Source organism: Gracilinanus agilis, chromosome 4 (assembly GCF_016433145.1).
Source record: "Gracilinanus agilis isolate LMUSP501 chromosome 4, AgileGrace, whole genome shotgun sequence".
Taxonomy (NCBI): Eukaryota; Metazoa; Chordata; class Mammalia; order Didelphimorphia; family Didelphidae; genus Gracilinanus; species Gracilinanus agilis.
In genome coordinates, this window is record NC_058133.1 from 507738401 (window position 1) to 507766375 (window position 27975).

General features: G+C 42.7%; 1 protein-coding gene across 1 annotated transcript in view; it reads left to right on the forward strand.

Moving 5' to 3' along the window:
- LIPH (lipase H) overlaps positions 1 to 27975 on the forward strand; it is a 70644-nt gene that overhangs the window by 26465 nt on the left and 16204 nt on the right. Inside the window, exons 2-6 of the mRNA XM_044675640.1 lie at positions 17686 to 17750; positions 17848 to 18002; positions 22126 to 22493; positions 25167 to 25275; positions 27102 to 27203. Coding sequence (XP_044531575.1) covers positions 17686 to 17750; positions 17848 to 18002; positions 22126 to 22493; positions 25167 to 25275; positions 27102 to 27203 — 799 coding nt within the window. The remainder of the gene's footprint in view (positions 1 to 17685; positions 17751 to 17847; positions 18003 to 22125; positions 22494 to 25166; positions 25276 to 27101; positions 27204 to 27975) is intronic.

Here is a 27975-nt window from a genome sequence, read left to right on the forward strand (position 1 = left end):
TTCTGGTAAACCAATAATTCTTAAATTGTCTCTTCTAGCTCTGTTCTCCAGATCTTTGGTTGAATCAATGAGGTGTTTCATATTCTCAAATTTTTCATTTTTTAAATTTTGTTTTATATATTCTTGCTGCCTTGTGAAGTCATTTGCTTCTAGTTGTTGAGTTCTGTTTTTTAAAGACTGAATTTCATCCCTCGCTCTTTGGTCATCCTTCTCTTTCTGGTATGATTTTCTTTGAAGATCATCTTTTGCCTTATTTGCTTCATTTTCAAGCTGGCCAATTCTGGCTTTTAAGACTTTATTTTCTTGTTTTAGTTCATGTATTTCCTTTTTCAAATTGTTTTCAGCCTCTCTTGATTGCTTTTTGAATTCCTGAAGTTCTTGAGTTAATTGAATTTTAAATTCTTGAGTTAATTGAAATTTGAGATCTTCCAAAGCCTGTGTCCAGTTCTCTGGAACTACTTCCTTTTCTTCTATTTCTATTCATTTGCTCTCTTTTCACTTCCTTGAAAGAAGCTGTCAATTGTCATTTCTTTTCTCTTTTTCTATTGCTTACTCATATTTTTCCTTCCTTGTTATGCTAGTTTGAGCAGATGTATTTAATGATCTTTGATGAAAGATCTTCCTCCAGCTGGCAATGGAGGTTTGTAGTTACTTTCTCTGCCCTCTGAAGACTTCTTGTCTGTCTAATTGCTGGGATTAATCCTGTATTGATTGGATTAATCTTACTGCTTAATCTGTCCTGAGGCTAAAACCTTGAGGGGAGGGAAAAACAAACAAACAACAAAAAAACCCCCAAAAAACATGGGGGAACAAGAAGGAGTATTTTAGCTAAACTGAGCTCTCCAGCAGTGGGGTCCCCCTGTGCTGTCTGCTGTGTTTGATCTGATTTTCTTTCCTCTTGAAGCTCTGCATTCTCTGTCTCGGTATGAGGAAGACAAGCTGTCTGTGGTCTGAGATTTGGCTCTCTCTAAGCCACCATCTTCCAGGCGTTTTTGCTGTGTTTCTCTGGTTTTCTCCTCCAGTCACCTCTCCAGTGCCTGTGTTCAACTCCCTGAGTCTGGTGTCAGCAAGGCCTCTCTCCCAACCGGTGTGCCCCCTGGCCCTGAGATTTCCCTGGGCCACTGGAGACTCCACACAGCATGTGAGGGAGGCATCCTAGGATCCTGGGATTCCGCTTCTATGCCCTAAGATCCAACAGTTCAAGAATTGAAACCTTTTTCTTGGCGTACCTCTTTAGTTATGCAGCAGTAGGGTTCCCCCTGCTCTGTCCCATTATTTGATTTGGTCCTCTTTCTTCTCAAAGTGCATTGTTTTCTATCTCTTGTGTAAGGGTACAGAGGTTTAAAGATTCACTCTGTCTAAGCCACCATCTTCCCAGAAAAACTAATTGTAAGTAAACTTCCATAAAAGTCAATTTTGACTTAAGATTATTCTTAATTGAGGATTGATAATAGTTCAATCCTCTGGCAACCACCTTTTAATATATTGAACCAATAAAACCCCTTTTCCCCCCTTACAATGTCTAGGCACTGGGGCCTCAATGCAGGCCTGAGCATGACTTTCAAGTAGTCTAATTGTTTTTAGATTGTCTCTCCTGGATCTGTTTTCAAGCTTAGTTTTGTTTTTTTTTTCAATGAGATGTTTAATATTTTCTTCTATTTTTTCATTATTTTGATTTTGTTTTATTGTTTCTTGATGTTTCTTGAAATCATTACCTTCAAGTTAGTCAATATAATTTTTAAACAATGATTTTCTCATGTATAGTTTTGAACCTCCTTTTCCATTTGTTTAATTCTACTTTTTATGGAACTCTTTTCTTCTTTGAATTTTTGTATCTCTTTTTCTAGTTGATCAATTCTATTTTTTAAAAAACTTTTTTCTAACCCAGTGGAATTGCACATCAGCTATGAGGAGGGGAGGGGTGTGGGGGAGAGGCAAAGAACATGAATCATGTTATTATGGGAAAATATTCTAAATTTTTAAAAAACACTCTTTTCTTCATTGTATTTTGGTACTTCTTTCCATTTGGCCAATTCTACTTTTTAAGCTGTTATTTTCTTTTTGCATTACTTTCATTTCTCTTTCCCATTTTTCTTCTACCTTTCTTACTTGAGTTTTGAATTCTTTTTTGAGCTCCTCTAGATCATCAAATCAATTCCATTTTTCTTTGAAGTTTTGCATGTGGCTGTTTTGATTTCATTGTCTCTTACTGAGTCTGTGCCTTGCTCTTCTTTGTCACCATAAAAATTTTCTGTGGTCAGGTGTTTTTGTTGTTGTTGTTTGCTTATTTTCTCAATTTTTTTTTTACTTTTACTTATATCTTAAAGGTGGGCTCTGTTCTCAGGCTAGAGGATGAACTCTATTAAACTTCAGTTTTTCCTTGCAGTTTCCCGTAGTTCTATTTTTGGGTTTCTGCAAGTTTTAGTTCTTCCTAGGTGGTATGATGACCTGTAGACTGGGAACTCTGAAAGCTACCTTCTGCTGCTGATTCAATCTCCTCTAGGAATTGCTGCTGACTCACAGAGTTCAGAGCACTGTGAGCTGCCTTGCCCTGAGGCTTGGGGCCTCAGTGCAGGCCTGAGCAGGGCACTGGGCTTCCCCTTGGGCTAGCACCAGCCAGGCAAGGACTCCCTTGCTCTGGGGTTGTGTCAGGGCTTGGAACTTCATGGAGTGGGCATGGGCTCTCTGCTGTTGGTTTAGGCAGGGTCCCAGGGTCTTGAAGTTGGCTTGTCCCCAGGTTTGGAACCTGCTGCATTAAGTAGGGGGGTGAGCAGCTTGTACTCCTTTGTGCACAGTTTTACTTCCAACTCCCCTCTCACCCCAATAAAATACACCCTCTCTGCCTACCTTTCAATTTGTTTTTTGCAGAAGATTTATTTTACTCTGTCCCCTTGTTGATTCTGTGACTCCTATATTTGTTTTGAAAGGTTGATTTGGGAAGATTCTCAGAGTAATTCCAGCTTTCTGTGCTGCTACTGTACCATCTTGGCTCTGACATCTGTTATATATTTTAAAAGAAAAGTAAACTATACAGAAGGAGCAGCTAACTGGCATAGTGCTAGGTCTGGTGTCGGGAAGACTCATCTTCCTGAGTTCAAATCCAACCTCAGACATTTATTAGCTTTGTGATGCTAGGCAAGTCTCTTAACCCTGTTGGCATCAGTTTCCTCAACTGAAAATGAGCTGGAGAAGGAAATAGCCAATCACTCTAGTATCTTTACCAAGAAAATCCCAAGTGGAGTCCTGAAGTGTCTGACATGACTGAACAACACAACCGGGTAGAAGAAAGATTCATGAGACAAGTAGGGGGAAGCATAGTACACAGAGAATCTGGCCTAGAATCAGACCAGAGTTTAAATTCAGCCTTAGTTACTAGCTATAGAAGGAACCTTGGACAATTCACTGAAACTCTGGCTGCCTCGGTTTCCTAATAATACCTCTGAGGTTTGTTGTGAGGTAGCTTTGTTATGGTTCTATGTACAATCTTCTGTTTCTGTTTCAGAATGCTCATGTCATTCAATTTTTATATAGTCCAGAATAAAAACAAATTAAAATGAAAAATGTTTTACTGACTTTTTTTTTTAAACCCTTACCTTCCGTCTTGGAGTCAATACTGTGTATTGGCTCCAAGGCAGAAGAGTGGTAAGGGTAGGCAATGGGGGTCAAATGACTTGCCCAGGGTCACACAGCTGGGAAGTTTCTGAGGCCAGATTTGAACCTAGGACTTCCCATTTCTAGGCCTGGCTCTCAATCCACTGAGCTACCCAGCTGCCCCCTGTATTGACATCTTTTAAAAATCAGTTATTTCTCCATATAATTACACATACGTGCACATTTAAACTGTATTCCTAACAATTTTATTTTATATTATAAGGATGAAATGATATCACATGTGTAAAGTGTGTATCAGAATCTGAACCCTAAAACTACAATTCTCAGCATCCCACTTTATGTGCTAATGTAGGGAGGATATCAATTTTGTGTAACCCCGCCTCTCTCTCTCTCCCTTGATGGCAGTAGTGGAAGAGAGCTGGAGAACTTACTCAACTGGGTTTACTTTTTGTTAGATAATTCTGTTTGTACTCCTATCACTTTTAGTTTATTTTCTCTCTACTTCAAGTGATTATTAATAAACTTTATAAATATAATACTTGTAGTTATTACATATTCATTTAAATCTTACAAAAGTTATTTAGAAGCCTCAACATGCTAAAGAGATGTTTGTCCATTATTATTATGATCAGTTCATATATTTGTCAATGTAGAAACTAAGGGAACCCCCAGTTGTAGCTGCATGAGGTCTGAAGAACTCAGCTTGACCTTGTCACATGAGAATTTCTTCCAGAGGGAAATCTCAACTTCACAAGTTTCAGACTAAGGTGTCAAGTAATTAAGTTAAGTTTTTTGTCCTGGTAGTTTCTCCCTTTGAGTCAAAGTCCTTTCTCAGGTAGCCCAGCCCTAGACTGAATCTTTCCCTTTTGTGTCTATTATAAAGCATCAGCCTCTCCCTGATAATCCTGTCTAGAACTCCTCATTTCTTTGTAGCCATTGTAAAGTCAATCAACTATACTCCTGTCCTCAGTTCCCCAAGAGGTATACAAGTTCCCCAAATTCTATGGTGCTTTGGAATTGTCATCTAGTGAGGGGGCACTCCCAGAGACACCATACCCAGAGTCACCAGAGCCTTGGGCTCTGTGTGGAGGCCTGAGGATTATACTGTTTATCCCTCTCCTGATCAAAGATGTGGTTTTTCTGACTATTAAATAGTTCTGTGTTTTTTCCAGTTTAACATATTCTTCCTAAAGCTCCTCTGAATTTTCCCACATTATTTCTTGCACTACAATAACATGCCACTACATTGAAACAACCCAGGATTATTCCAAGTATCTATAAGATTCAGATATTGGCAGCTTGTTGAGCCAGGCCTGGAGACTGGAGATCCTGGATTTAAATCTGTATTCAGACACTTCCTAACTGGGTAACGTTGGGTAAATTGCTTAACTCCAATTGCTTAGCTCTTCTGTCTTGAATTCAATAATTAGTATCCATTTTAAGACAGAAGGTAAGGATTTTAAAAAGTCTGAGCAGATCTTTGAAATCTCTTGGCACTCAAATTTCCATTGTCCTAATCCGTAGTACACATCCATTCTATGACCTGAGAAGCTGTCCTCGGTGACTAGACAGACCAAGCCACGGTGGGATTCTCCCCTTATACAAAATGGCGAACACAACCCAATGACTGGCATCTTCTGGTGCCACTAGCAGGCCAGTCATCAGCAACTAATACACCAAAGGAAATCACTTGGATTCATCAGTCCGATGAAGAGCAGCCATCGAGCAAATCTCTAAGGTCCCCTCCAGGTCTGGAATTCTAGAAGCCAATGCTTGAACTTGTCAGATGGGCAGAGCTCCACAAAAATGTGCGGACCCTGTGCGGACCCTTTTTCTGTGTACATACCCTCAGGTCATAACCACCTAAGGAGATGCTAAACATGTATTAAGGATGGTCCCTAAGTATTTGTTAGCAAATTAATAGTTACTCCCTCTCACATCCATTCCCTCTCTCTCCTCCCTTGTTTTGACTGGCCCAAAATGGCACCCAGATGAGGCCCTTCTTGTTCTTTTCCAGTAGTTAAGGTTTCCCACCCTCCAAATCACTTGATATTCTTTTCATATTTGCATTTACTTATCTATGAACTGGTAGTGTCTTCCTCCTCCCTCTCCAAGAATTTAACTTCTTGGAGGACAGATACCGATTTTTATTGCTTATCCAAAAAGGGGCACATACTTGTTGGCTGGCTTCTACAAACAAAAACATTAGGATCATAAATTCAGAGCTGGATGATACCTCAGGGGTTCTCTAGTCCAATCCCTCCCCCATTTTGTAGAAGAGAAGTGAAAGCCCAGAAAAGTTGTGACTTGCCAAGGTAACTAGCATTGGTATCCGCCCAAAGCTTACATTATTTTGAAAATTACATTTTAATTTTCAATGATTAAGTATTTTCCTCTCCTTCCCACTCCCCCAAAATAAAAAGGAAAAGAAAAATAAAAACTTTTGTAACAAATAAATATAGTCAGAGGCTCAGTGGACAGTCAGGATTGGAGATTGAAGGTCCTGGGTTCAAATCTAGCTATGTGACCCTGGGAAAGTTATTTAAACTCACTTGCCTGGTCCTTAACCTCTATTCTGCCTTAGTATCCGCACTTAATAACTATTCTAAGACAGAAGACAATTTTTTTTTGCTTTTAGTAAGCATAGTCAAGCAAAATTAATTCCTATATGAGTCATTTCAAAAATATGCTTTATCCTGCTTATTATTCCTTTGCCTCTTAGGCAGGAAGTAACATTTTGTTTTGCATCATTGATTCTCTGGAATCATCATTGCTCATAGCACTGATCACTTTTATTAAATTATTCAAAATTGTTCATTTTTGCAATCAATTTTTGCTTAGGATAAATTGATCTCCTGGTTCTGCTCCCTTCACTTTGTATCAGTTCAAATAAGTCTCCCCAGATGTCTCTGAAATCCTCTTTTCCTTTTACACAGTATGTAGTATTCCATGATATTCACACATCATAATTTACTCATCCATTCCCCAATTGTTGGGCATTCCTTTAGTTTCCAGATCTTTGGTACCACAAAAAGTGTGTCAACGTGGAATCTAGAAACCTCCAAACTTGTAGCCTAGATCATCAAATCTCACTAATGTAAGAGGGAAAAGGGGGTTTTGATTGGATATATTACTATTTAAAGGTGTGGTCACCAGGGAATTGAATAATTATCAATCCCCAATTAAAGAATAACCTCAAGTCAAAATGACTTTTATGGAAGTTTATTTACAAATGAGAAGAGAGAGAGAGAGTGTAAGAAAATTAGAGAGAGAATAAGATAGAATAAATAATCTAACACACTGAGTAATTTGCTCCAGCCCCTGGCTCAACCCAGGCAGATTTAACTAGTCCTTAATCAGAGAAGGCTGAACTGAGAGTCCCTGAGGCCCGAGGGTCAGGGATGAATGGAAGCAAAAGCTTCAGTCTCTGGTCCTCTCTTGAAAGGAGAGTTCCTTCAGAGAATCCAAGAATATTTAGTCTTAACACTCCCCATATGTAATTTCAAGGGAGAGATTAAGAGCAATCTCACCTAGTCCAAAGTCTCAGCCAGTGCTCCTCCAGATCCAAGTCATGAACAAGAAAAGAGAGACACTGAACTAGCTGAACTCTCTTTTAAAGGGGCTTCTCTTGTGTACTTCTTGTGTCTCCCTCTTAGTTTACGTGTCCAATCACAACAGACGCTTTTCTTAGGACTGCCCAGGAGGCAGTCAGTAAACTCTGATTCATCACTCACTCTAGCACACGTGGGTCACAGACCTCCCAACTTGTGAGTTAAGTGGAGTTGTTTACACTTTTGATGATTAGATTTGAGAATGGGCAAGGTAGATTTAATCTCATTATCACAATAGGCTGCAATTTTGGGGGTTCCTAGATTCCACCTTTGACAAGTGTGAGTCCTTTTCCTCTTTCTTTGATCTCTTTGGGGACACAGGTCCAGTAGAGATAACACTTGGTCAAAGGTCATGTGACTTTTGGGGCCTTTCAACATAATCACAAATAAGTATAAATAAATGGATTAACAAGCATTTATGAAGTACCTACTTTGTTCTAACACTCAAATGCTTTTTCATCCATCCATCCATCCATCCATCCATCCACTCAAATTTGGTAAGCCCTAAGGTTTCAAAAACCAAAATGGATCTGATTTCTCTCTTTAGCATCCCAGCACTTGCCTTCTGGGAAGAGAGAAAAGCTTGGGGTTGGGCCAGAGTGAGTGGTTTTATTTAGGATGCCCATTGCTGCAGGCAAAGAGAAGATTGGTGGATGCAGCTGAGCTGTAGATTACTTTAATGAGCTTTTAAGTGCCAGGTAGGAGCTGTTACCTCTAGATCAGTCTTACTTTCTCATGCCTTGTTCATTTCCTCCTCTACCTGGATGTACTCCAGTTATTCGGGGCCAGAGACCAAAGTGTATGATGCAGGTTCCTTAGCCTCGATGTTACTTTAAATTGGTGCCAAACTGGATGTCGTAAACTCTGGCACATTTGGCATTCTCCATTTAAGTTTTTTGTATTTCATTTCCTTTTTTCCAAAAGAAGAACAATAAAAAAAAAATCCCAGAATTCCAAAGCTCGTGTCTTTAAAGCTCTGGTCAGTGAAGTATTATAGGCTCATGGGCTCACACGGGGAACCTCAGACATCAGCTAGTCCAAACCCTTATTTTACAATTGAGGAAACTGAGGCACAGAGAAACGAATGTGTCATACAGGTAGAAAGCAGCAGAAGTCAGGGCCTGTGACTTCACATTCAGTCAATAAACATATATTAAATGTCTAATATATACCAGACTGGAGAAGGAAATGGTAAACTGTGCCAATGTCTTTTTTGCCAAGAAAACACCAAATGGGATCACAAAGAGTGGGGCATAACTAATCAACAAAACAACAACAAATATGCCAGACACCAAGCTAGACTTTGGGTTTATAAACATAAAGGTGAGATTATTCTTATCTTCAAGGAGCTTTTTATTCCTCTTTTCCCTTCTGTTTTAAAATATTTATTAATAGGGGGAGCTAGATGGCTCATTGAATAAAGAACCAACCCTAGGGGGCAGCTGGGTAGCATAGTGGATTGAGAGTTAGGCCTAGAGATGGGAGGTCCTAGGTTCAAATCCGGCCTCAGACACTTCCCAGCTGTGTGACCCTGGGCAAGTCACTTGACCCCCATTGCCCACCCTTACCACTCTTCCACCTAAGAGCCAATACACAGAAGTTAAGGGGTTAAAAAAAAAAAAAAAAAGAACCACCCCTAGAGATGAGAGGTTTTGAGTTCAAATCTGACGTCAGAGACTTTAGCTGTGTGTGACCCTGGCCATGTTACTTCCCCCCATTGCCTAGCTCTTACCCCTCTTCTAAAAAGCCTTGGAACTGATAACACGGAGAATAAAGGGTTTAGGTTTGGGGTTTTTTTAAGTTTCTTAATCTTTTCTTTTTACACCACCTTCTTTTCCTGACACATTTTTCACTCCACTCCTTAGGAAACTACTCCTTGTAAAGAAGAATACAAAAGAATAAGGTGGGGGGAGAAGCAGTTCATCAGAACTAAACAAGTCAAAAGAACCTGCCAGCATAGGCATCATTCCGTACCCAGGGCTCCTCATCTTTGCAAAGATGGAAAAGATGGCAGGCACTTAATAAATCTTTGTGGGGTGGTTAATTTATACCAAATTTATTTGTGATTGTGCTGCAGTTCCTCAAAAGGATTTAAGGCCCCAAAGTCACTAAACTCAGTAAGGGGCTTATGTTCTACAAGACAAAAAAGTTGGAGCCGTGCCCAGACTAGTTACATGCACAGAGGGTTGCCACTAGGGCATGTGGGTTGGTTTTTTTCCTTTCCCACAGTTACTTACAAACTACTTTCAAGGGCAGCGGGAGCCTGGGGGCTCCGGGTTTGAAGAGGATGCCCCCCAATGAGGAAATCACACACTTAAAAAAATAACAACGTAAATGAAAAAGCAAGAAAATGAAGAATTCAATCGGAAACGCTTTTTTGGGGGGGCAAATGCATTCTTGCAACCGAATGGAAATACAATGGGTCTTCCATATTTTGAGAAATATTGGCATGGGAGGGAGAGAGAAGAAGAAGAAGAAGAAGGAAAGGAGGGGGCATTGGGTTCAAATTCTGCTTCTGATATTCCCTAGCTATGAGGCAATGGATAAACCCCCTTAACCCTTATGAACCCCAGTTTCCTACTCTTCAAATGGAAAGAATAGTGCCCAATTTGAAGGATTGCCGTGAGGGTTAAATGAGATGAAAAGCATTTTGTAAATGAAATTATTATTGTTGTTATTATTGTTATCATTGTTATTATCATTGCTATTATTGTTGTTGTTATTGATGTTGTTATTGTTGTTGTTATTGATGTTGTTGTTATTGTTGTTATTATTGTTATCATTGTTGTTATTATCATTGCTATTATTGTTGTTGTTATTGATGTTGTTATTGTTGTTATTGATGTTGTTGTTATTATTGTTATTGTTGTTGTTGTTGTTGTTATTGTTGTTGTTATCGTTGCTGTTATTGTTGTTGTTATTGATGTTATTATTATTGTTATTGTTATTATTGTTGGTGTTGTTATTATCATTGTTATCATTGTTGTTGTTATTATCATTGCTATTATTGTTGTTGTTATTGATGTTATTATTGTTGTTGTTGTTATTGATGTTGTTGTTATTGATGTTATTATTATTGTTGTTGTTATTGTTGTTGTTGTTGTTATTATTATTATCATTGTTGTTGTTATTGTTATCATCATCATTCTCTCCAGCTGAAGCCTCCCGTCCTGGGCTTTCAGTCTGCTCACAGCTCGGAGTGTCATTTGGATCCCTCCCCAGGCTGGCCTCTGCCCATTCTTGTTCGTTTGGCTCCCAAGGGTGGGAGTTGAAAAAAAAAGCGAGACTGAAGTCATTCGCGATTTCCACACTCCAAGCCAAGCTACCGGTGAGCCACCCACAGAGACTTGAAACGATTTTGCATTCATCACTTTGTAAATATGAATTCTTGGATTCGGAGGAGCCCCAGAAGGACCTGGGGGGGGGGCGGCTGGGGGGAACCACCTGACCTTTCTGGGAAAAGAGGAGGAGTTCGGGCTCTGGCCAGGTGAGTGCGAGTGTGTGTGCGCGTGGGGAGAGGCCAACCTTCCCATTCACTGGCTTGTCGCTCACTTCCTGCTGTCACTCCACCTCTGGCTGAGTTATCTAAGCTGAGACCGAGAGAGCTTCCGAATCGGGAGTGGGGAGACCGTGTGGCCGAGTCACCCCTCCTGGTCCCGGGCTCGCCCTCCTCCTTTCCCCATGCTGAGATTCTTCTTCGTCCTCTGTTTGGCGTGGCTGGTGAGCTCCGGTGAGTTCTGGCCTGAAAGTTTGGGGCGGGGGGGAGAAGGGGGGCTGTTTATGGGGTTTTTTGTTTGTTTGTTTTTTTCATTTTTAAAAGGAAGAAATGCTTGCTGGGCTCTTCTCATTTTGCATCTTAAACACGTCGGGGCAACGGAATGAACGAAGAAACTTTTTTTTAATTTTTTTTTTATTATTTCATTTATTTGTTTGTTTGTTTTATGACCCTCACCTTCCGCCTTGGAGTCAATACTGTGTGTTGGCTCCAAGGCAGAAGAGTGGTAAGGGTAGGCAATGGGGGTCAAGTGACTTGCCCAGGGTCACACAAGAAGCTTTTTTTTTTAAAAAAGAAGAAACAGATGATTTGCTTTCTGTTTGCCCCTCCCTTCAAGATCTAGACGTTTAAACAGCCTGGCCTTGGGAGCCCGTCGAATAGCCTTTTTTCTCAGCTAAAATCCCGACGACTTTTCAGCTTCGGAAAAGTTGGTCAGATTTGAATGGAGTAGTCCGCAGGCGGGAGCTCCGGTGTAAGCGAATGCAGTGGGGAGCGCCTCTCTCTCTCTCTCTTTTTTTAGCTAAAGATCCAAGCATGACTTATGTTTGAAACATTCGAGTCATACAGTCGGAAGCTAAAGCCTCTGACCAGGCTGGGTCTGTTGGTCAGGCAGCTGGCAATGTAGGAACAATGCAGACCTTTCACCCAGGTCATCGCTTTGGCGTTTTCAGGGAACCGCAGTTACACCCGGGAGGTGGGATTTGGGCCATAAGCATTTCCTATGTGTCCGTCTCAACGCAAGGCGCTAGGGACTTTTTTTTTTAACCCTTAACTGCTGTGTATTGGCTCCTTGGTGGAAGAGTGGTAAGGGTGGGCCATGGGGGTCAGGTCACTCAGCTAGGAAGTGTCTGAGGTCAGATTTGAACTCAGGATCTCCCATCTCTAGGTCTGGCTCTCCATCCATTGAGCCACCCAGCTGCCCCCTAGCCAAAATTTTTTTTTTTGAACCCTTAACTTCTGTGTATTGGCTCCTTGGTGGAAGAGCTGTAAGGGTGGGCCATGGGGGTCAAGTGACTTGCCCAGGGTCACCCAGCTGGGAAGTGTCTGAAGCCAGATTTGAACCCATCTCTAGGCCTGACTCTCAATCCACTGCCCTCCCCCCCCTTTAAGGCAAAAATGGATCCTGCCCTCAAGAAACTTACCTTTTAATGGAGGAGGCAAACACAATAATAACTAGTCAAAAAACAGTAAGAACCTAATCTCTGGGAAGGCACTAGCAGTTAGAGGAGGGAGAAGAGGAAGAACAGAAAGGCCCCCTGGTGAAGGTGGGATTTGGCTGAGGCTGGAAGGAAGCCATGGAAAACTAAGAGGAGGAAATTAGACCAGAGGGCATTCCAAGCTTGGGGGACAGCCAAAGAAAAGGCTCGGAGAGAGGAGATGAGTGTCTCCTTGGAGGAACTTCAGCTAGGCATTAGCATCAGTATTTTTATAAGGAAATAGGTACCTCTGTTACATATAGGTGTTTTTTTTTAATGTTTTTTTTTAATTTTTATTACAATAACAAATTTACATGTAAGTTTTCCATGGTTACATGATTCATGTTGTCTTCCTCCCCTCTTCCCTCCCCTCTCCTGGAGTTGACAAGAGGGCTCTACATACATACCTACAGGATTTTGGTGTTTTTTTTTAAATTTTAAGATATTTTTGTTTAACGAGGTAGTAACAAAGTTGCTGAATTTGTGTACCCTTCTATAAGCAATGGTATTTTATAGGATCATTTCTTTTTTTTTCCTTCTTTCTTTTTTTTAAAGGCAAGGGGGGTCAAGTGACTTGCCCAGGGTCACACAGCTAGGAAGTGTCTGAGGTCACATTTGAACCTAGGACCTCCCGCCTCTAGGCCTGGCTCTCAATCCACTGAGCTACCCAGCTGCCCTCTATGGGATCATTTCTAATAGGCCAACAGCATTGTAAATTTTGAGCTAGAAGGGAGTCTAGAGATTATTGCCCCAATGGGGCGCCAACATATTTGACCCCTTTGGCCATGAATAATAGTAATAGTTCCCATTCTCATTTATATAGCACCTATTTTGTGCCAGGTACTTTACAAATATCTTTCCCTTCCGGGTAAGTGCTATTATTACCTCCATTTGACAGATGGGGAAACTGAGGCAAGCAGCAGTGAAGTGACTTGCCCAGTGTCTGAGGCAAGATTTGAATTCAGGTCCTCCTGACCCCCTGGCCCAGTGCTCTATCCACTTGGACACCTGGCCTCCAAAAATGAATCCCAAGCTTTTGTATCTGTAAAATCACTCTAGGACAGTGATTCCCAAAGTGGGCGCCACCGCCCCCTAGTGGGTGCTGCAGCCATCCAGGTGAGCGGTGATGGCCACACGTATATTTATCTTTCCTATTAATTGCTATTAAAATTTTAAAGAATTAATTTCCAGAGGGCTAAGGAATATTTTTTCTGGGAAGGGGGCGGCAGGCCCAAAAAGTCTGCGAACCCCTGAGCTAGAGCATTTCCCTACTCACCACACTCCTTGCTAGATTTGAATGAAACAATCTAAAAAGAAATTCGAGCCAACATCGTTGCGGCCTGATGGCTACAAAGTAAGGAGTCGTTTCAGCAGAAAGCAATCCCCATCAAGGAGAAATGGCAATCAGCTTGTCCCAAAGATTCCCTTCATCACTTTTTTAAAAAATTGGACCATCCTTTCTCTGCCTTAAAGCTGTGAGAATGGTGGGGCTTCTGGGAGGGAATCGGCTTACTTATTGATACGTGAAGGGCTAGAGAGGAGGGGAAAGGGTCCTGCCTTGTGGGGTGGGCCGGGAAGACCAGTTTGTCATTCAGATCAGCAGTTTCAGAGCAGCAGGCAGAGGGGGGTCCCTTCTCCCCTGGGATGGATGAGGGCTGAGGAGCTGAGGCCGTGCTGAAGGGCTCCAAGATCCCCCCAAAGGAGATCCCGACAAGCTCCCTGACATTTGTTCGTACCCAATTCATAAAACGCTTCCAATCTGACCGAAGGACAGGATTAGAAACAGGAAAGACTAAGTCTGCATTGGATCAATCGATGGGGAAGCATTTATTAGGCGACTGCTGTATACCAGGCACTAGAGTTGGCTGTGGGGGCACAAAGAATGAAGCTCTTCCCTACAGCAAGAGGAGGGTTCCCTAGAGGAATGCAACCACGGAAAGAGCTTGGCTCTGCCCTTCCCACGAGAGCCCAAGTGAATGCTGACACTGGTATCAAGCATTTTGCCACCATTTTCTTCCTTAAACTTCTGGAAACCTCCCTCCCATCCCCCAGGAGTTGCTAAAGGGGACTTTGTAAGGTTGGGACCCAAACTGAAGCTAGAGAGGCCGCGACTCCCAGAGCTCAGTAAATATTTAGAGGTTTAATGATTAGAGAATCCCAGAAAGTCAGCATTCTAAGGACTCTAGAGAGCAGCGCCAGCCCCCTTGTTTAACAAAGGAGGAAACTGAGGTTCAGAAAGGGAAAATGACTTGCCCAACATCACACAGCAGGAAGCGGTGGTTTGATCTAAGATTTGGTAAATACTTTCAGGCAACAGCAAATGGATTAAACCTGTCGCTGTTCCTTTGAAGGGGGTAGCCGGCAAGAGGGTGCAGTGGTCAGAGCCCTGGGCTGGACTCAGACTTGAGGTTAAATTTGACTTCAGACAAATATTAATTGTGTGACTTTAAGCCGACCTCTTAACTACTACATCTCTGCCTGCCTCAGTTGCATCAACTGTAAAACGGGATGCATAAAGGTACCTATCTTACAAGAACAGACTGGTTTTGAAGAGCAAATGATTTAATAATTAATCTGTGCCTGGTGTAGAGTAGAATTCCTTAAATGCTTGCTTTCTTTCTCTTTACACATAGTGTTCCATTTCCCACCCATTCCCCATTCCTTTGCACAAGAGGGTGCCCGTAATGCCCTCCCTTTTTATTCTAATCCTTTAGTTCCCTTGAACGCCCAGCTGGCGCCACCTTCTACCAGGGGCCTTTCCCTCTGGCCCTCCATCTGCCGGGCCTCTCCCCACCAGATTACCTTGTATGTATATTGTGAAACATTTTATATGCACATATTAGATTCCAAATGCTAGACTTCTGGAAGGAAGGAAGGAAGGAAGGAAGGAAGGAAGGAAGGAAGGAAGGAAGGAAGGAAGGAAGGAAGGAAGGAAGGAAGGAAGGAAAGAGGGAAGGAGGGAAGGAGGGAAGGAAGGAAGGAGGGAAGGAAGGAAGGAAGGATGAAAGGAGGGAAGGAGGGATGAAAGGAGGGAAGGAGGGAAGGAGGGGGTGTTTCATTTCTGCCTTTGTACCACCAGCATTTAGCACAGTACTTAGCACACAGTAGGTGTTTAACATTCAGCACTTGGGTGCACAGTATTTGAATGAAGGTCCCTTTTCCAGATCCTGTGAATTCAGCAAACATTTATCAACAACAATAATAAGAAGAATTCGCAGGTATATAGCTTTAAGGTTTGCAAGACATATACTATAATATATTATTCTATATAATATAACAATATTATATTATGATATACAATTACATTGTATATTATATAATAATTATATAATGCATAATTACATAACATAATAAGACAATATATCATCACATTATATATTATAATATATAATATAATAAGGCAAATATATATAATTACATTATATATGATAATATATAATATAATAAGGCAAATATATAATCACATTATATAGTATAATATATAAGGCAAATATATAATTATATTATAGATCATAATATATAATAAAGCATATATAATTACATATATATCATAATATAATAAGGGAAATATATAATTACATTATATAGTATAATATATAATATAATAAGGGAAATATATAATTATATTATATATCATAATATAAGGCAAATATATATAATTACATTATATAGTATAATATATAATAAGGGAAATATATAATTATATTATATATCATAATATATAATATAATAAGGCAAATATATGTAATTACATTATATAGTGTAACATATAATATAAGGCAAATATACAATTACATTATATATCATAATATATAATATAATAAGGCAATATATATACATATGCATATGTATATATATATTTGAATTTGAATGTTACACTTCTGGGCAGCTAAGTGGTGCATTGGATAGAGTATGGGGCTTGGAGTCAGGAAGACCTGAGTTCAAATCCAGCTTCAGACAATAACTTATTGTATAACTCTGGGCAAGTCACTTCACTTTGTTGGCCTCAGTTTCTTCGTTTGTAAAATGAACTGGAGAAGGAAATGGCCAGCCATTCCAGTTATTCTTTGCCAAGAAAACCCCAAATGGGGTCATGAAGAGTCAGACAAGACTAAAAAATAGCTAAATAAAAATAATATTAAGCTTCTACCATAGGCCAAGCATTGTGCTAGAGGCTGGGAATTCCTAGGATGGAATGAGACAGGAAAAGCCAGGCTCCTTAGATTTAGAGCTGGCAGGGCTCGCCCCTCCCCTGGCACTGAGCAGGAACCCTCCAAAGTAAGAGACAGAGCCCAGGAGCCCCCCGTGGGACAGGGCAGGCAGGTATATCCAGGAAGGTGCTCGAATGACATCAAGAAGAAACTCTGAGTCGGCAGAGATGGGACGGGGCTTCCCAGGTTTGGACTACAGATATGGAGGGGGGTCTGGGGAGCCAAGGTTCAGAGGCAGGTGAGAGCCGGCCAGGAAGGAGGTGCTGGGAGTGGCCCAGGTGCCTGGGACTCCCACGGCAGTGTGAGATAAGGATGAGGGTAATTCTAGAAGCCGGGCTATAAGGGGAGGGTGAGTCATGACCGCGCCATTTCCTGGTAGATTTGGACAGTTTCGGGGGTGGGATCTTATCTGAGAGGAAAGCAGAGAGAATAGGAATAGGAATGAACCCTCAATTGTCATGGGAAAGAGGAAATGGACCGACTGGATGTCTTGGACCCTATTGAAGAAATATCTTCTAGGAATAACATATGCAAGAGGGGGCAGCTGGGTAGCTCAGTGGGTTGAGATCAGTTCTAGAGATGGGCGGCCGTTACTGCTCTTCTATCTTAGAACCAAAAGTAGTATCCATTCAAAGGTAAAAATTTAAAGGAAAATGAATGTTAAAAATAAACATTTATTTTTTTTATTTTTTTTAACCCTTAACTTCTGTGTATTGGCTCCTAGGTGGAAGAGTGGTAAGGGTGGGCCATGGGGGTCAAGTGACTTGCACAGGGTCACACAGATGGGAAGTGTCTGAGGCTGGATTTGAACCTAGGACCTCCCATCTCTAGGCCTGACTCTCAATTCACTGAGCTACCCAGCTGCCCCAAAAATAAAAATTTAAAAATACAGCACTAGGGAATATTAGAGAGCTCTGTCTCACCAAAACCATGCTACAAATACGCTTTGCTATCATGTAACCATGGGAAATTTTTCTTAAAAAAAAAGTATATACAAGATAAAAAAATATGTATTGTTGAGACTAGAATGTGGGCCTTCTGCCTCCTCAGCCTCTTGCTCTCATTCCCTCATTCTAGACTCAGAGAGCGGCCCTGATTTTCTTCTCTCCTTCCACCTCTCCTTTTTTTCTCTCTTCTTTTCTTTTCTTTTGTTTTTTCTCTTCTTTTCTTTTTTCTTTACCAAATGTAATTTTTATTGCATTAAGATCTGAAAAGGAAGCACTTCATATTTCTGCGTAGGACTGCGCCTTCGCTCTTCTTTTCCCCTCCTTCCCTTGCAGATCCTGACTTTCGCACCCATTCCCTGTTTAAGATTGGGCAAGTCGTCCCTGGATCTGTTTGTCTGGTTTGTGAAATGAGGCCCTGGGAGGAGGCGGCCCCCCAGGGGCTCCTGGGATTCTGTGGCCTCTTCTCTCTCTTCTGTTTTTCTGTTTCCTTTTCAGTAAAAGGAAGGGGCCGGAGGAGGTGGCCTCCAGGCTCAGCATCTGGGCACCTTTGAGCCCAAGCCCCGGGAGCCTAGGATGGGGCCGGGACGTTGCCGCTGTGTTCTCCTCCCAGTTCAAGAAGTTTGAGTCATGCGAGCCGCTCTGGTGGTGTGGTAGCAAGAACAGATGAGGCGGGAGGGAGAAGACCCTCTCCCCTGGCCTCGGTTTCCTGGCCTGTAAAATGAGAAGGACCCTCCTCCCAGAGCCCCGCTGTAGAAACGGCTGTGACTCTGGGGGCTGGGGAGTCGCCTCCGCCAGGGCCCATCCATCGTCCCAAGTAAGACAAATAGCAGCCAAAGGTTAGATCTCACTCAGAGTCACCCAAGGGGAGCGTTCTGAGTGGGAGGCGTTTTCCTGATTTGTCAGCCTGCTGCCTGGCTGTGTGCTCTCTGAGGCGTGGACTTTCTTTTAATGCCCGGCACGTAGTAGGTTATGTTCATTTTTATATAACTATATTCATGTCACTTTAAAATTAGTATTGTTTTTTAAATCCTCACCTTCCATCTTGGGCAGAAGAGAGGTAAGGGCTAGGCAATGGGGGTCAAGTGACTTGCCCAGGGTCATCCAGCTAGGAATTTATTTATTGTTTAACCCTTACCTTTTGTCTTAGAGTCAATAGTGTGTATTGACTCCAAGGCAGAAGATTGGTAAGGGTAGGCCATGGGGGTCAAGTGACTTGCCCAGGGTCACCCAGCTGGGAAGTGTCTGAGGCCGGATTTGAACCCAGGACCTTAGGATCTAGGCCTGGCTGTCCATCCACTGAGCCGCCCGGCTGCCCCCTTAATAAACGTTTCCAGATGGAGAGCCGTCCGTGCCTGTGTGTCTTCTGCTCGGCAGACAGCTCGCTGGTGCTCCATAAACGTGCATCACTGCTGAGGAAGCCCGGCTGGACGTGCCATGCGTTAGGCAGGCTTAGCGTGGGGGGGCTGAGCTTCGCCTCCGCTTTGCTGGGACCGGAGGCGGCCGAGAAGGAACTAGGGCACGGGGGGCCGCGGGGGAGGGCCGTGGAGAAGGCGCCACTCCGAAACCTGTTTGGCGTGTTTTCTCCGCTGGTGCCTTCCTGATAGTCAGAACAACAACCCGGCCTTGTCAGGGAGCAAGTTTGAGGTTACAGAAGTAGGACGCCGAACGTCCCCAAGGGGCCGAGGGCGGCCACGCTCGCCCTCCCAGCACAGGCTGCCGACGGCCAGAGAATCGCCCCCTTTCCTGTCCAGGCCGCTCCTCTGCTGACAGAAAATGTCTTCCATTCCATCAACACCCATTTATCCTGCATTCCGCCTTCTGTGGTTGTTCTGCTGTGTCCGAGTGTCCGGGACCGTCTGGGGTTTTCTTGGCAGAGATCCTGGAGTGGCTGGCCATTTCCTTCTCCAGCTCATTGGACAGGCGAGGAAACTGAGTCAAACAGAGGGAAGTGACTTGCCCAGGGTCACCTAGCTAAGATACTAGAGTGGTTTTCCATTTCCTTCTCCGGCTCATTGGACAGATGAGGAACTGAAATCAACAGGGTGAAGTGACTTGCTCAGGGTCACACAGCTAGTTTGTTATTTCCTTCTCCAGCGAATTTTACAGATGAGGAAACTGAGACCCACAGGGTGGAATGACCTGCCCAGGGTCACACAGCTAACAAGTGTCTGAAGTCAGGTCTTCCTGACTCGAGGCTCAGAACACTATCCACTATGTCAGGGGTCGGCAACGTATGGCTCTCGAGCCATATCTGGTTCTTTCTGCAGGAGCCATAAAGTCCATTTTTTTCAGGTGCTGTTACAGGAGCGGCACTGGGAGCACTGCACGGCTCTCAGGAAATGACATTTTAAAAAATGTGGCGTTTATGGCTCTCAGGGCCAAAAAGGTTGCCAACCCCTGGTCTAGCCCTTACCACTCTTCTGCCTTGGAACTAATCCATAGTATTGATTTTAAGATGGAAGGTAAGGATTAAAAAAAAAAAACAACTAAAAAAAAGAGTCAATGCTCCATCTGTACGGTTTGTATCTTCCATGGCACCAGGAATATTGTTGGTCACTTAATAAGAAAGCCGTAGACCCTCCTATAATTAGTTCAGTGGAGGTAGTAAAGATATATCTAATCTGGGATACGAAAGTAAACAGTTCAATCTGTGTATTTCCAACCCTTCCTGCCAAGAAAGTCATCCGTAAAAGGGGAAGCTAGAATTCACTACCTGACAGCATGAGTTTGTTGTGAGTCAGGGAGGGATGGTTCTGTGGCTGGCTCCAAGATTCCTGCCACTCAGAAATGGGAGCAGAAACCAAGAAGGTACTTTGATAGTGTTTTGTTTTGTTTTTAAACATAATTAAATACAAACATGGAACTTATTTCCAATCAAAAGATGAAATGGAAAAGGAAACCCTAATGAAGGACAGCTGGGTGGCTCAGTGGATAAAAATTAGAATTAGGAGATCCTGAATTCAAATCTGGCCTCAGACACTTTCTAGTTGTATGACCCTGGGCAAGTCACTTAACTCCCATTGCCTAGCCCTTACTGCTTTTCTGCCTTAGAATGATACTTAGCATGGATTCTAAGACAGAAGGTAAGGGTTTAAAAAAAAAAAGAAAAGAAAAGAAAACTATTGAAATGATAAATAAAAATGACCAGTTTTTAAAAAGAAAGTGAATAGAAAAGCCGTTAGCTAATCTGATCAATAAAAGAAAAGAAAACAAAATATCCGTAATTTAAAAAATAGTAAAGAAGAATTCACACAAATGAAGAAAAAATAAAAGAAATTATCAGAAACTTTTATACCCAATATATGCGGACACAACCAACAATGTAAAGAAGATAGTTATATAATTGAAAAATAGAAAATATATAGATTAACAGGTTGAGAAAGAGAATATAAACAAACCAATCTCAGCCTGAACTGAACCAGCCCAGTGTTTCCTTTGCGCTCATACTACTTAAATTGGTTTTAGCACCTGACATTAGGATCCTATAGCTGGAAGGAACCTCAGAGGACACCTAGTCCAATCTCCTTATTTTCCAGATGAAGAAACTGAGTCCCAGAGAGATCAAAAGTTCAAAGATCTTGAGCAAGTAAGGATTTCAGAGATCATTTAGTCCAACCCTTTCATTGTACATAAAAGGAAACTGAGGCCAAAGGTAGGGGTAAGGGATAGTGCCCAAAGCCCTGAAGGTGATTAGTAACAAAGTCAGAATTTGAACCCAGGTTTTCTGACTCCAAACTCAGTGCTCTTTCCATTGTACCACATTGTCTGTTAACAACCACCTCCTTCTTTTTTTAAAAATCAATCAATCAATTAATTAATTTTATTTTTTTATTGATTAATTAAGAAAAATTTTCCATGGTTACATGATTCATGTTCTTCCCCTCCCCTCCTCCCACTCCCCTTCCATAGCCAACCAGCAGTTGCACTGGATTTTACATGTGTCATTGATCAGAACCTATTTCTATATTATTGATAATTACACTAGGGTGATCATTTAGAGTCTACATCCCCAATCATATGCCCATCGACCCATGTGATCAAGCAGCTGTTTTTCTTCTTTGTTTCTACTCCCACAGTTCTTCTTCTGAATGTAGGTAGCGTTCTTTCTCATAAGTCCCTCAGAATTGTCCTGGATCATTGCATTGCTGATAGTAGAGAAGTCTGTTACATTTGATTGTGCCACAGTGTATCTGTCTCTGTGTATAAGGTTCTCCTGGTTCTGCTCCTTTCACTCTGCATCAGTTCCTGAAGGTCTTTCCAGTTCACATGGAATCCCTCCAGTTCATTATTCCTTTGAACAAAATAGTATTCCATCACCAACAGATACCACAATTCGTTCAGCCATTCCCTAGTTAAAGGACACCCCCTCATTTTCCAATTTTTTGCCACCACAAAGAGTGTGGCTATAAATATTTTTGTGCAAGTCTTTTCCCTTCCAATAAGCAATTATTAAGTGTCTGCTGTCTTCAAAATCTACAGGTAACTAGGAGGTACAGTGGAATGCAGCTACACTTGGGCTCTGATAGTTCTACTATGATTACAACTTCTAATATTGGCCATCTGAGAGGATTACACACAGAGATTGCACACTCCCCAAATATTAAAAAAGCAATGAATGTAGCCTAGGATACTAACTTAACTAAGTTCCCTGTTACTGCTAGGAATCAAAGAAATTTTTCACAGCTGTTTGGGGTCGGAGCAGGCCCAGATAAACCACCCTGATCCGCTGGTAAAGAGCTGATCTGATCACTTCCTTCTTCTTCCGACTTTCAGATACAGATGAACAATGTCCCAAATTCACCAACGTTGGCTTCCACGGTGCATTAGCAGGCACGAACCTCAAAGTAAGGCTGTTGCTGTATACGAATCAGAACTTTAAGTGCGCCCAACTGCTCGATTCTGCCTTTTCTTGGAGCTTCAACTGGACCAAGAAAACCACTTTTATCATCCATGGCTATAGACCGATGGGCTCCCCCCCAGTCTGGCTGGACGAGCTCGTCGAGGCCCTGCTCCATATTGAAGACATGAATGTGATTGTGGTTGACTGGAACCGAGGAGCCGCTAATCTGATTTACGGCATTGCCTCCGGTTACACCTGGAAGGTGGCTGAAAACTTAAAGAAAACGATCGACCAGATGCTGGTAAGAAGACTGTTCACATCAGTGACAGTCATTGAGAAATCGTTCCTACGTACAAGAGTGTGTCATGCACAGTCCAACAACACTGTTTCTGCTCTTGGGATCTCATCATCCTGATGAGCTCAGCTGAGCTGGAGGGACAAGAAAGAATCTGGGCTGGGGGATGATGTAAGAAGATGGGAAGGGAACGGTCTTCCAACGGTCTTTGGAGTAGGAGTAGGGTCAAGAAAAGCACTTGTCTTCTACCTCCCTCCCTTCTTTCTTTCTGTGTGGGGCAGACGTCCCTCTGAACCCCCACCCTCTCTCCTCAGCACCCCGAGGGCCAGTGGACCCCTCTCCTCTGCCCTCTCTAACTCATCCCTTTGCCTATCTCTTTGCCCAACCCTTCATGGTCTTTTTTTTTTTTTTTAAACCCTTAACTTCTGTGTATTGGCTCCTTGGTGGAAGAGTGGTAAGGGTGGGCAATGGGGGTCAAGTGACTTGCCCAGGGTCACACAGCTGGGAAGTGTCTGAGGTCGGATTTGAACCTAGGACCTCCCGTCTCTAGGCCTGGCTCTCAATCCACTGAGCTACCCAGGACTTTTGCACTATTCCAATGGTTTCTAATTGGTCTCTTGGCTTCCAGTCTGTTCCATTTCGAAGCTGTCCTCCACAGAGTCAAAATATCCTTCCTAAAGCATGAGTCACACTCTTGTTCAGCAGGTTCAAAGGTTCTCTCTTGACTCATAGATAAAATAGAATCTTCCTGACTTTTACAGGACTTAAAAATCTGGCTCCAGCCTTGATTCCCCTTCACATGTTCTGTGTTCTGGGTAAACTCTCCTCACTTCTCATCTCCCATCTCTGTGCTTTTACCTAGGCTGTCCTCCATTACTAGGATTCCCTCCCCTCTGGCCCTTTCCTTCATTCTCAGTTCATGTGTCATGTCTTGTGGAAACCCTTTCCTGACCTCCCAAGTGGCTACTCCTAGTAGACTAAGTGCTCCTTGAGGCCAGTGACTTTTTTGTTTTCCCTTTGAATAGGCAGCCCGTGATCAAATCTGTGATGAGACGAATCTTAACCATGTGGATGTTATTTGCATCTGACACTTCTGGTATCCTAGTAGGCAGAGCGCTACATTTAAAATCAAGGGAGGCATGAGTTCAAATCCTGCCTAGGATACTTCCTAGGTGTGTGATCTTCACCTGTTTGCCTCAGTTTCCTCATCTATAAAAGGGGGATAATGACAGCATCTGCCTTCCAGGGTTGCTGTGAGGATCCACCGAGTTCTCCTCTATTTAGTCTAATGCTTTGTGAATTTGCAACGGGTTTATAAATGTTCGTCGTAATTTATTGCCCTTTCAGCAGCATTTGATGCTGGCGGAGGCAGTTATGAGATGCAGCGGATAGAGCCTTGGGTCTGGATTCAGGAAGACACACGTTCGAATCCAGGCTCAGATACTAGCTGTGTGACCCTGAGCAAGTCACAAAAACTCCTCTGTCTCAGTGTTTTCATCTGTAAAATAGGGAGAACAAGAGCACCCACTCCTAAGGGTTGTTGTAAGAATCAGCTGAGATCCCATGTGCAAAGTGTTCTGCAGACCTTCTAGTACCACCTAACACGGGCTGCTCTCACTGTTGTTTTTATTTTATTCATTCATTCATTCATTCATTCATTCATTCATTCATTTACTTTAACTTAATTCAATTTTTTATTTATTTTAATTTTTAATCTTCAATTTATTTCGATTCATTTATTTATTTACTTTAACTTAATTCAATTTTTTATTTATTTTAATTTTTAATCTTCAATTTATTTCAATTCATTTATTTATTTGTTTGTTTGTATTATTTTTTTGTTTTATTTATTGTAACCCTCCTCACCTGGCCATCTTGGGGGACTCTTACCATGACATCCCAGGAGTTTGCCATGGGGAATCCAGCTCATGTGCCAGAAGCCTTCCCTGATCCTCCTGGCATCCGGAGGGTTCCAGTGGAGGACGAGGGCTGCTCTCATTACTGCTTTGTTCTCTCTCAGGCGCTAGCCTGGCTTTGGTGGCTGGTTATCTCATGACACAGAGCCAACTACAAAAGGGTTCCTCCCTCTTCTGCAGTGGCAGGGCCAGGGGGCAAAACATGTTAGGAATCCCAATGGTAGGCTTAAAAAAATCATTATTCCTGACAACAATGGCTTCCCATTTATACAGCACTTTATAGTTTTCCAAGTGCTTTATATACCCATCAGTAGAGCCTCAGAACAACCCCATGAAGTACATCATCCCATTTTACAGATGAGGAAACCGAGGCTGATAAAGGTCAAGTGACTTGTCCAGGGTCACACCACTAGTGAGGATCTTCCTGAGCCCAAGTCCAGCTACGTTCCACCGTACCCCCTAGTTCCCTGTAGGCCTTGCAGACAGTAGACACTTAATAATTGCTTGTTGGGTTGGATTGCTTTGACGAGGTAAATACACGTGCAAATGCCAACCTATGAGTGTGGGAGCGGGCGGTTTGGCCCAGAAAATTTCTCTCTGCCTCCACAGTATTTAAAAGCTGCCTGTGTTTGTTTTCTCTGAGAGAGCCACGGAGGAGTTTTACTGGGGAAAAATCTGGGAATGGGAAACAAAGAAGCTCGGCTTAAGGTTCCTTTTTGCTAGCGTTTGCCCGACTGATGGAGACTCTCTCTTGGAATCACAGGACGATGGAGCACGTCTGGAAAACATTTACATGATTGGGGTCAGCCTGGGGGCCCACATAGCTGGATTTGTTGGGCAGATGTATGATGGGCAACTTGGGAGAATTACAGGTAAGGCTTCTTCCGAGGGCTGCCTCTGGGCAGAGTCTTCTTTTCTGTTACGTGGACAATGTGGCCCTGCCGGTGTCTGGACTTCAGACTCACCAACTGCTAATTACGTGTGTGTGTGCGTGCATGTGTGCATATCTATGGGATATAGAGAAGAGATAAGTATTATTTATACGCATATCTTTATTGGTATCGGAACTAGACCTGTGATCTTATTGGCATAAGGAAGCCTCCTATGAGAAAACTCCCAGTAATTTGGTGTCTTAGGAACATCGAGATGTTAAATGACTTATCCAGGACCACACAGCCACTGTGTTCGAGGTGGGATTGGAACTCGGGTCTCTCTGGTCTTAAGGCTGTCTTTATCTTTGCCTCTTATCTCTCACGATTGTTTCAATCCCTCAGAGTTTGGCTTCATTTTAGGGCTCTTTTCATTTATATTGTCATTGTAGTTCTTGGGTGTGTTGTTTGTTTACTCTCTTCCATTGACTTAACTCTGTATCTGTTCATACAAATCTTCTCCTATTTTTCTGAAATCCCAAGTTTTCAGTTCTTACTGCACAGCGCTGTCAGTCTATCCATCGGCAAAGTAGATTGGACATTGGACATGGAGGCAGGAAGACCCAAGTCCAAATCTAGCTGTGGGACTCTGGGCACATTCTGAACCTCAATTTCCTCCTCTTCCCAATGACCAGGAAACACGAATGATGACTCGGTGGCTATTCAAACAGCCCCGAACCGCCCTGGTACAATCGGCCTCTTGTCCATCCCACACTTCCCCACCCTGCCCCCAAGAAGAGCACAGGAGACATTGTCTTGGTGCCATCCATACCTACAGTTGTCTGCTGGGTCCACAACATTGTCCTGATGTACCGGTTGAGTAACCTTATAAAAAACAATTAGGTCGTTCTTGCCTAAGTTGTTTTGGAGGAAGCCCTGCTGGTCTTTGGTGATCACTATTTCTTCTTCTAACCCCTTCTTCACAACCCCCTTAAAAACGAAACAAAACAAACCCCCCCAAATGCCCCTCACCTTCTGTCTTAGAATCAGTGCTGTGTATTGGTTTCAAGTCAGGAAAGTGGTCAGGGCTAGGCAACGGGGGTTAAGTGACTTGCCCAGGGTCACACAGCTAGGAAGTGTCTGAGGCCAGATTTGAACCCAGGGCCTGACTAACCCCCTCTTTAATTGTAGATTTAACAATTTTATCAGGAACCAAAACTCCTTGACCTCCAGCTTAAAGATGCCTATCTCTTCCTTTTCTTGAATATATGGACATTTGCCCTCCTCCATTCCTATATTCTTCATTCTCTGTTCATTCTTCATCATCATTTTTTCCCCATCTTCATCATCTTTCTTTCTCTTCCTTTTTTTTTTTTAAAGCCCTCACTTCTGTCTTAGACTTGATACCGAGTATCTGTTCCAAGGCAAAAGAGCAGTAAGGATTAGGCCAGTGATTCCCAAAGTGGGCGCCACCATCCCCTGGTGGGTGCTGCAGCGATCCAGGAGGGTGGTGATGGCCACAGGGCCATTTATCTTTCCTGTTAATTGCTATTAAAATTAAAAAAAATTAATTTCCAGGGGGCGCAGGAATATTTTTTCTGGAAAGGGGGCGGCAGGCCAAAAAAGTTTGGGAACCACTGGATTAGGCAATGGGGATTAAGGGACTTGCCCAGGGTCACACAGATAGGAAATGTCTGAGGCTGTTCCAAGATGACGAGGATGCTTGTATCCAAAGGATTCGTGTTCTTAGAGCTGCCTCCCAAATAATCGATCCCCAAAGCTCCTGTGGAGGCGCATCCCTGCCCAAGCCCATTCTTACTCTCTTTCAGGCCTTGATCCCGCAGGCCCCTACTTCAATGGGAAGCCCCCGGACAAACGGCTGGATCACACAGATGCCCGCTTCGTCGATGTCATCCATTCCGATATTGATGGTATGTAATGCCTCAGCTTTGCCTCAGTTTACCCCTGACTCCGAGACCTGGAGAAGGAGAGGTCAGGGAGGCAACGTGTCCATCCAGAGGTATGCACAGCTGATGGGGACTCGATCAAAGTCGCCTCTTGTGATTTGATATATAGGAAATGGCAAGAGCGCAGGATCATGGCCTTAGAGACAGAAGAAGGGACCTTCGAGAAATACTGGGCGGCTCAGTATAGGCAACCAGCTCACGAAACTTCCAGACATTGGATGGCTTTTCTATGGCTGCCGTGTCTTTTAAAATAAGAACAAAATCAAGTGGAGACTGATGTGTCTACCACATGTCAACGCTGGACCTGGTTTCTTAACTTCCTGGTTATTTCTTTTCAATTATTTTATGTTGGCAAAGTTTCCTGAATTCAGAGAGCCATAGAATATACGAGGTGGAAAGGCCTCAGCAGCTCCTCAAGGGTTCGGACCCTTTTTTGTACCCTGGACTTTTTGGTAGGCTACGAAAGGCTACAGAGCCCTTCTGAGAGGAGTATTTTCAAATGAACAAAATAAGATAAAAATTATATTACAGAGAAAATCAATTAAAATATAGCGGTCAAAATATTTTTTAAAAACAACTTCATAAACTCTAGGTTAAGAGTGTCTGATTTAGTCCCACCCCTTCATTCTACAGATAGGAAAATGGAGGGAGAGAGAGAGAGAGAGAGAGAGAGAGAGAGAGAGAGAGAGAGACAGAGACAGAGAGACAGAGACAGAGACAGAGACAGAGACAGAGA